Source organism: Engraulis encrasicolus, chromosome 14 (assembly GCF_034702125.1).
Source record: "Engraulis encrasicolus isolate BLACKSEA-1 chromosome 14, IST_EnEncr_1.0, whole genome shotgun sequence".
Taxonomy (NCBI): Eukaryota; Metazoa; Chordata; class Actinopteri; order Clupeiformes; family Engraulidae; genus Engraulis; species Engraulis encrasicolus.
Genome location: NC_085870.1, coordinates 15,508,700 through 15,518,699, shown reverse-complemented (window position 1 = coordinate 15,518,699; position 10,000 = coordinate 15,508,700). Strand labels below are relative to the sequence as shown.

The 10,000-nt window shown below is 41.3% G+C and overlaps 1 protein-coding gene across 1 annotated transcript in view; it reads right to left on the bottom strand.

The window, feature by feature from the left end:
- Positions 1 to 4,183, bottom strand: part of scn8ab (sodium channel, voltage gated, type VIII, alpha subunit b) — a 66,709-nt gene extending 62,526 nt beyond the window's left edge. Inside the window, exons 1-2 of the mRNA XM_063215059.1 lie at positions 3,902 to 4,183; positions 1,376 to 1,494 (exon numbers count right to left, since the gene is read on the bottom strand). Coding sequence (XP_063071129.1) covers positions 1,376 to 1,494; positions 3,902 to 4,183 — 401 coding nt within the window. The remainder of the gene's footprint in view (positions 1 to 1,375; positions 1,495 to 3,901) is intronic.
- Between the last annotated feature and the right edge of the window lie 5,817 nt (positions 4,184 to 10,000).

Here is a 10,000-nt window from a genome sequence, read left to right as displayed (position 1 = left end):
TTTGTTATGTCTCGATTGTGTCTATACCTCAGCTTTTGATGAACATTGTATTATTATTCATAGTGATTCATGGTCAAATCTTTTGCATTCTGGGATTACCAAGATTTTTCCTCAGACCAATAGTATTATAGTATTGAATACCTGTTTCAACACTGCACTTGCTGAGAAAAATGTGATCAACGGGAGTAGAATAAATACATTAATATATTAAAAAATATATATATTTCAGTCGTTTCACATCACACCCATGCATGTACTTCAATGCACTAGTACTAAACAGAAGAAAATGGCTATAAAACTTTATTAGCTCAGACGGGTGTCGTGTCGGCGACTACAGAAACATTTATGGCATCTCATTATTTTAAAGGCAGTCTTGAATCCTGACAGCAGACACAGTAATGATGGAGGTGGTAGGAAGTATTTGTGTGCACGTGCCTGTGCGTGTGCGTGTGTGTGTGTGTGTGTGTGTTTGTGTGTGTGTGTGTGTGACTGCAGTCCTTGCTGTATGTCTCCGGGGCTGCAGAAGATTTAAATGTTCTATCTGTGCTACTGGCTACATGGGGGAGGGGCAGTCTTTTATAGAGGGGCAACACATGAATTATTTGAAAACGTACTTATTTATTACATATATTTTTGCAATATATTATATACCTGTGCCGTATATCTACAGTATGCTGTATCTCTGTAAGGTGTTATTGTGTTGTTTGTTAATACTTTGACATGTACAGTACTACTGTAATAATTGTATAGTTCTGGTTACATGCTTTGGGACTAAAAAAAGGCAGAAAATAATTACCAAATCTGTTGGTGTAATGGACTATATCTCTCCGTGTACAACACAAGGTTAATGATTTTATTGTTTAGTGCCAATGTTCGAATAAATAAATCATGACTAAATGTGCCCCTGGAAGGGTGTGTCCAAGATGGCTACTGTGCTAGACCCTGCGCTGAGTAATGGTAAAATCAACATTTCAATGAAAAACAGCTGGACTATGCTTAAGCAAATGGACTTTGCTGATCAAATACGTTGTAATTTCATGATTTCAATCAGATTTTGAGGCTTGTTGATATTGCATGTACAGGTTTTGGAAAAGTTTGAAATAGAGTGAAAATAAGGTAACAGGTTGGGAGTGCACTGCTACGGACATATGCCAGGATAGCTCAACTTTAACTTGGTTACACCTTATTGTACTTTCAACATGTCAAGGCCCCGAACCCAAGATGCCAGAACATGGCACCAAACAACTGTATATAGTACCAACCGTTAAATAGAGCTATATCCACACAACATATGTCTTGTCTTGTTGCAGGAGGTTTTAATATCATTGTAATTCCTTGACATTAGAGTTTTCTTTTTTGCATCTTGAAAGGATATGAGTGAATCAATATTTTTATCGCTATTCGTCTGAATAGACTGAATGGACTAAAGATATACAATGACGGCGTTGCGCTGAACCTGAAGATAGTTTTTCCTTTGTTTAGCACTATAAATGTCTGTGGAAACATGAAAACAAAATGAGAGAGAGAGAGAGAGAGAGAGAGAGAGGGGGAGAGGGGAAGGTTAATAGATTAGTTAACACAAAAAATATCATAGAGCACATAGCCTATTGAACACCATGTCTAATATTATAGGAAGTTCTTTATGTTGGCATGCTTTACAGAAATTAGCCATGAAAACCACAAACCTGTCAGAGTTGTGCTAGCACATAGCCCAATACCATCGAGAGGGAACGTCTTTGTGTGTACATTTCATTACTGTACAATACTAGAGTATTTAAGAAAATTAGAGTATTTTACAAAAGCTTGAAAGATACAGTTGAGATTGACCACCCATGTATTAGCATTAGCCATGAAGTAGCACAGCTATAGCCCAGTATTGACAGTCAAGGTCAACAGCATTACACTCCATTAGACATCAGCCTCTGTTAGCAGTGTTGCCAGATGTACGATAATTATCGTATTTGTACCATAATTTTGTCCACTTTGTCTGTACAGTCAAAAAAATATGATGTACGAAAATTTCAGAGATGTCATTCAGTTCATGCAGATGCCTTGAAACAACAATTTGGGTCTTGTACGATAATTTTCTCCCAAAGAGTCCACAAAAACGATAATTTTGAAGCTGTGGTACGATAATTCTGCATTTTCCATCTGGCAACACTGACTTGTACATACTTTTTGAACGAAATCTAACTGAGCGTCATCTTCAAGAGATTCAGTCACTAAGGGCAGTGTCTTTGCAAACAAAGCGGCACCACCTGATCTGCTAAACTTGTCCTATACTTTTTTGATAAAATATTAAAACCATATTTCCCCAGTAAAACGTCACCTAAACCCAGAAGTTGCCCTATCATGTGATCACCAATGGACTAAAAGTCTGAAGAACTATTCATAGGCTACCTTATGTGTGAGTTTATGGTTATGGATACACGCGGAATGTTTCGTACGTGTTAACCAATGACAAAATACATATTGAGGTTATCCAGAGGCGATTCTAGGGTCAGGTGGGGCCACAAGCGAAAATGTAAAAGAGTGAATATTTTAACCAAAATCATCACTATTGTAATACAGTATGGGCTGTTATTCACTATCTAGGTGCTTGGGGGCCCCAAGCGGCTGCCTGCCTTGCCTGGTGGCAAGACGCGTCTCTGGGGTTATTGTGTATAAACAGACTTCTGTACATAGCAAATGCAGGATATGCAGTAATGGACTTAAGGACTTAAGTTCCTCAGGCAGTTATAGCTTTGGCGGGGGCAACCGGCCTTTCCGACATACTGCCATTCCGACAGTATTTAATTGTCATTCCGAGCCATTTGAACATTGTTGCAAGTACGTAAAGGCACGTGAACAACGTTCTAACCCAATTGACATTTGCTACAATGTTGCTACATGAGCGGAAGTGGAGAGAGTGACAGCGCAATTACAGGATTAGTGTATAATTTAGTGTCTAATTTTGTCATGGTCCAAATGCCCTTACATGTAGGGTCTGAAAACATTTCCTGCAAGCTGGAAAAATGTTTTTTGCAATAAAAAGTCAATGTCGGACTGGCGGTATGTCGGAATGGCGGTATGCCTGAATGTCGGTATGTAACCAGCTTTGGCAAGGGTCACTGGTAGCTTTTTTCGGGCCCGTGAGGAGGTCCATCTGAACCCCGCCACCCCCCATCCCCCACCCAATACAATGTAATGGGGACCCAATTCTGGGCTTCCTCCCTCTCTATCTGGGCCCTTGAGAACTGACTCCTTTGTCTCCACTTGTCGGCTTTCCTGGGCGCGATTTGCACGGTAGAGGAGTAAGTACACAACCTCTGCCAAAGATGATGGCAGTGTCTGAGCAGCAGTGTCACCTTAGCTGGGGACCTCTGCAGAGTGCTGGCAGACAAGACCAGTGCCCGAAACAGAAGCAGGCCTTGATGACATGCCAAATTTATACAGCGGGGACAACAGCTGACAAACCCACTGGGACCTCTTTTAACAATCTCTGGTTACCACTTTTAAGCTTTCCCGTTAAAACCAAGGGACATTGTTAAAAAATATTCATATGTATACACATATTAACAATTGTGTAACAATAAGTAAAATGATGTAGCATTTATATTGTACTATTGGGCAATTGTTAGTATAGTGTAAGAACAGTATAATACCAGGGAGCCATAAAATGAAGCACTCCCCATTTTCTTTTTTCTTTTTTTTCTGTCAACACAGCATTTAACCTTAATGTGTGTCAGTGTACTCATTTTGATGGTCAGGTAGTAGAGCTAGGGACTATGTCCTTTAATTTTGACACCAATAGATTTACAGTACTACTAGGTGAGTAGTACTACATAATACTACCGTATATAATATTATATTAAACCTATATAAGCTATATAAATAGATGTACAGTTTCCTTTCTACTTACTTTGGTGGTCAGGTAGTAGGGATCGAGGTCCTCCAGCGGTGTGGCTATCATTTCGCTGGGCACGTCCCCATAGATGAAGGGTACGCTCTTGCCAGCCTCCAAGTCACTGTTGGGCTTGGGCCCGTTCTCCTCCGAGTCATCGCGGTGGCTGCTGTCGGAGCGCGGCTTGACGGGCTTCTTCTTCTTCTCTTCCTGGATGCGCTTATCAATGTTATCGAGACTCTCTTGAGTGAACTTTTTAAAGCTGTCGGGGCCTGGAGGTGCGAGCAGCGGGGCCGCCATCTTGGCATCCTGCAGCTGATGAGCTCTCTCTACTATCTTGCAGTTCTCTTCACAATCTTCTATTCACGATCCATGAAGATACTTTATTTATTTGCTAGTCACCATGAAGATCCCGTCCGATCCTCGCTGGTCAACATCCGTGAAGGTCCACTGGTTAGCCCTCCATGTGGGAAAAAAAAGAAGAGGAAAGAAGTTAGTGAGACAGAGAAGCATACAGTGTGTTGTAGGGGTGTAAATCATAACCGAAATGTATCGACGCATCGACGGCCGACGATTTAATCTAATCGCATGGTATCTTGGGGCATTGTTAAGTATCAAAAATAATCGAATCGCTGGCCCCTGTCCAATGCCCTAGCTCCATAACATAATAGAAGTGGAAAAGCAATTGGAAAAAATCGAATCAAATCGCATCATATCGTGGGAAATTCTTAAGTATCGAAAATAATCGAATCCCTGCTTTAAGAAATCGATACCATGGCGTATCGTATCGTCATGGAGGCTGTGATTGGAAACACCCCTAGTGTGTTAACACATGATGTAACAATAATCTCATTGCATTTCTATTGCAATTCTATTGGCCATCCATAAAGGTGGTATCTATGGTACACCCTCCATGTCAGAAAGGAGGATAGAGCAGCAGAGCAGCAGAGGAGAGGCGTGGGGGATGGGAAGGCAGAGGACAGGAGATGGGGAAGAAACGAAAGTAGAAAGGTCTAAGGGCTCCGCACACCGCCTCCGACAAAGTGCTGCGCACTGATCAGCTAAAATTCAATTCCATTGTTTTCAATAGAACCACGCACACTGGCGCCAATGTCCACGGACATTCACCGATGTCGGATAGCAATTAGAGACAAGTTCTATTTTGTCGGCGGCGCCCATTGACTATCAATGCAATGTTCGTGTGAATTTGGGTTTGGGGGTCCGAATTCTGTCGGAAGTAAAAGTGCACCGCAGTGCTGTCGGAGCCAGTGTGCGGCCGGCCTAAGTTAGACAGAGGAGGTTGGTTCTGTACAAGAATGTTCATCCGTAGCTAGCCAAGCACATTTCGATCCATGAAAGTGTACTCTATGACCCTGCCATGGCCAACCGGTAGGGCACTCTCCTGCCATGCGGCTGACCCAGGTTTGATTTCCGGCCCCAAGTCCTTTGCTGACCCCTCCCCGTCTCTCTCCCAATTCGCTTCCTGTACACCTCTTACACTGTCCTATCAAATTAAGTTGAAAAAGACTAAAAAAATCTTTAAAAAAGAAAGAGTACTCTATACAACGTCCATCAAGATTCACATTGTGTCCTCCACGCAGGAAGGAAGGAGAGGCATGGTAGAGGAGGGAGGAGAAATGAAGAAGAAAAGAAGGGACACAAGTCAAAGTTAGCCAGAGCAACTACCGTACAATATACACAGAGACCACATACTTATTTTTATTTTACCATGTTTTATCTTCATGTTTTACATTTTCTTTGACTCTAATTTCTTTCTTTCTTTCTTTCTTGTTTCCTTTCTTTTTGCATTTGTTTTTGTGAAGCGTATTAAGTTGCACCTGTTTATGAAATGCGCTATGCAAATAAACTTGCCTTGCCTTGCCTTCTCATCCTGCAGCACAGAGCTCTCTATTTTACAATCCATGAAAATCTACGCCCTCTACGAGGAAGAGCAAAGGAGAGCAGTGTAGAGCACAGCAGAGCAGAGGAGAGGAAGAGAAAGCGAGAGGGACAAGAGAAAAGAAAGAGGTCAGTGTTCCAACGGATCCAAGAACATCTACTCTTTTCATGATCCATGTACTGTACGTATTCTAGATCTACACTATTCACTGTCTGTGAAGATTGACAGCATACGCCCTTCACACACACAACGAGGAAAGGAGAAGCAGGAAGAAGAGCAGAGGAGGCTATTCAAACAGACAGAGCAACATATACAGTAGTAAAGTATAATACACACCTTCTGATCCTGCAGTGAAACAATCTATTCACTATCTCTTCGTAGTCCTATCTTCCTGTCTTACGCCTCGTTTATTTTTCTAACCGTTAAATGTTTCAAATGTTAAATGCTAAGTTTATGTTCATTCATTACATCTTTACTTTATTATGACTTGTCATTTGTTACACTGTTATTGTCCAATGTCTGTTATAGTCCCATGTCTTTGCATTGGGATACAGAGAAAAGCAATTTTAATTTCCTTGTATGACCTGTGCATATGAAGAAAGTGACAATAATGCTGACTTGAATTGAATTGGCTTGACTTGAAAATCTACTCTATTCACCCCTCATGAAAATGTACACCCTTTACATCCCAAGAGAGAGAGATGGGGAGGAGAAGAGGGAGGGGGAGCACAGCACAGCAGAGAGGAGGAGAGGAGAGGAGAGGAGACAAAGAGAGTAGAGGAGGAGAGAAAGAAGAAAAGAGAGGAAGGTCAAAGTTACAATAGTCTATCAGAGATTTTAGTTGGAGCCATTGTGTTTCAATTCCCCCCTTCTCAGAGAGAAAGAGAGAGAGAGAGAGAGAGAGAGAGAGAGAGAGAGAGAGAGAGAGAGAGAGAGAGAGAGACAGAGATAAAGAGAGACAGTCAGAGGGGAAAGGACACATGGACAGTGTAACAATAGTAGACCGAGTGCTAAGTCTCATGTGGATCAGCTAGAGGTCATCCTGCTTTCCTGTAGGCCTAGTGTAAAACGGGCTCAGACAGAGCATGAGGGATTTCGACCATATTGTTTTATCACAGCATTACCTTTCACGGTAACACTTTATTTTAATGGTTCACTATTAGATTTGGCTCTACCATATTAGGTTCGGTGTAATAACCAGTGTAACAATATTCAACACCATGTAATATCAGTGTAACAGTGTTAGGGTTAGGGTAGGTACATGGTATTACACTGGTATTAAATGGTATTAAATATTGTTACACTGGTTATTAGACTGTGCTTAATGTGGTAGATCCACTGGAATAGTGAACCATTAAAATAAAATGTTACCCATTTCACTAATGCTTCACAGAGCCATATTTCGTGACGAACTATTGAAAAATTCTGTTTACTACTGTAGTTCTTGGTTTTACAGTTACAGTCTTGGCTAGTTTTGGTCCCGAAGGTACAGGTCTCTTTCGTTATCTCATTTGGGTCCTAATACGGGTTAGGTGTAACTGCCAGACAAAGCAAAATGGAAGCAGATGCATTGTTGTAAAAAATGAGTTATGCTTTTAAAACCAAAATCGGAAGTTAAATAACATAATTGATCTGCAAAGCAAGTTGCATTATAAAGTAACGAAACTAGGCTGGACAACAATTCAACAAAGTCATTGCATAATCATTTCAAAGCTCTGCGTAGTTACTGCCTTTTTGCTTTTTAGGGCAGAGTATGGGTCATACAACCTAATGGTGTCCCGGCCCCACTGTATCTTTATTTTCTGCTTTAAATGTACACTGTGAAGGAAATGGTCAAAAAAGGTACTGCAACTATGCTACTCATTGAAACTGGGCTGCCTATTGTCAAATTTGATCTTTACATGAAAGTAACTGAGTAATAGTCTAATATTTTCTAGTATGGCCCAAGTACAGTCATTTTTTCAGCTAAAAATGTATATTTCTTGAAATTCAAAATGGCGGACCATGGAGAAGATCCCCCTTTTCATGCGTGAAAAGAGCAATTTTCCCAGTCATAATGAATACTTAGAATTTGATGGTGGTGGTAAGTATTCATGAAAAAGATAACATTAGAGAATGGGTAGCATGGGTAGCATTCTGGAAATAAACAACTACAAATCTTACACAGTGTACCTTTAAATCATTACCATATGCTGCTCATCAATATTCTGTAGCCTCAGATACCTACACAGGGAGGACAGAGGTCAAAGGCTGTTGTGGAGCAGAGATCAATACAGCATTTACCGGATGCTTAGTAAGCCGGAAATAACATTGCGTATTCATGACTTAACGATATACACAGTAGTCTGTGGAAAGGTGGCACTTACCTGCCTTTTTTTTTTTTTTAAAAGAAAAAAAGACATTAAACACTAGCATCAGTAATAAAGGCCCAGGAATCTGAGAATGTTTTGGCCTGAGAAGTAATTGGGAATTCATAATTGGGATTATATGTATGTTAGAGTTCATCATTTCATATTCAAAACACAATGTAGTACTGTAGTATGCATAGGCCTACATGCTCTTGAATATGGTCCTTCAATTTGACTGAACAGTATACATGCTAGGGTATGATGAACGCTATGAAAAAAGACTCTTTTCACAAAATATTTGGTGTACACAGTAACTAAAACTTAATTTCTGTATGAAAGATGGTGCACCATCTTTGGCTGTACTTTGACACTACTATTTTAAACCCTGATTCGGTTGTAAAATGAATCTCCATTGGGGAAAAATGCAGATAATTTCAGTGGAAATAAGTCACAAAAATGAACGAGCCTGATGTGAACAGAGCACACTGCGTAAATGAACTGCTGACCTAACGGCCTCCCTCCACTTAGATGAAAGCCAGGCAGAGTGCAGTGTTGTCTCTTTCTCGAGGACAAACTGCTACTGGGCATTAGTGTGAGAGAGAGAGAGAGAGAGAGAGAGAGAGAGAGAGAGAGAGAGAGAGGGAGAGAGAGAGAGAGAGATAGAAGGGGGGGGGGGGATCCCCCTTAAGGGCCAGTCTGACCATAACCTGCAGCCTCTACTGTATAGCCATTGGTTAGCCTGTCCTGCTTACCTTATAAATTAGTCAGCATTACTTCCCTATTCATGCACTACTCACAATGTAGCTTCCAAACGATGCCATGCAAACACTCACAAACAGACTACACTCAGCAAGCCTCAATACCCACCCACTGACCTGCATGCGCACACACCACACACGCACGCACGCACGCACACACGCACACATGCACGCACACACACACACACAAACACACACACACACACTCTACAACACACCCTACACACATACAATATGTGAGCTTAGTGTACACTACACATACGGTAGCCTATGGTATGAGTTAGTGCTAGCTATACAAAGTGCGTTATCATAATAATCATGAATAACCATTATTTATTTCTTCAGAAAAAGACACTGTGGTAAGTAATGCCTAAAAGCTAGCAAACCCAATCAAATGTTGACTCAGTTTACCAAAGATCTTTTACACTCATATTCCTGTATTCTCAGAGTATAGGCCTGCTACACTCTTCAACCAGTATAATGAAATGAATTTTAAAAAGTAAACCACACACACACACACACACACACACACCAGTAAGTTTCATACTTTGCCTACACATTAAACATGGCACTCGTCCCTGAAGTTACATGATCAATCAGCCTTCCCTTTTCAATCCATCCTTGCTAAGCTAGGCTAGGCTAGGCTAGGCTAGGCTAGGCTAGGCTAGGCTGGGCTAGGCTAGTTTTTTTTTCTCTTTAAGGCTAGGCTAGGCTAGTATATGTCCATTGGATTATGTCATAGGAGGAGCCCTGGCTGGCTACCGCTCAGCTGTGCTGCCTTAGCTGCAGTGAGCTTGTTTGGCTGGCTGGCTGGACGCTTGGCTGCAGAACAGGGAAGCAGAGCAGAACAGAACAGAGCGGAGTGGAGAGGAGAGTTTCCTATAGCGCAGTGATTCCCAAACTTTTTTTCTGCTGTGACCCCCTTTTAGGTTTAGGAATATTGTCACGACAACGCCCTCCCCCACCCACGTGACTCTCCCACCGACCCATCCTCCCAAATTCCAAGTGCCATTTTTTGTCCATCACTATTGCTGCATTTTCATTTTAAATTCACAGGAAACATAAATACATTTACTAACTTTACAAATGAATACTAACCAATTTAGGGAAT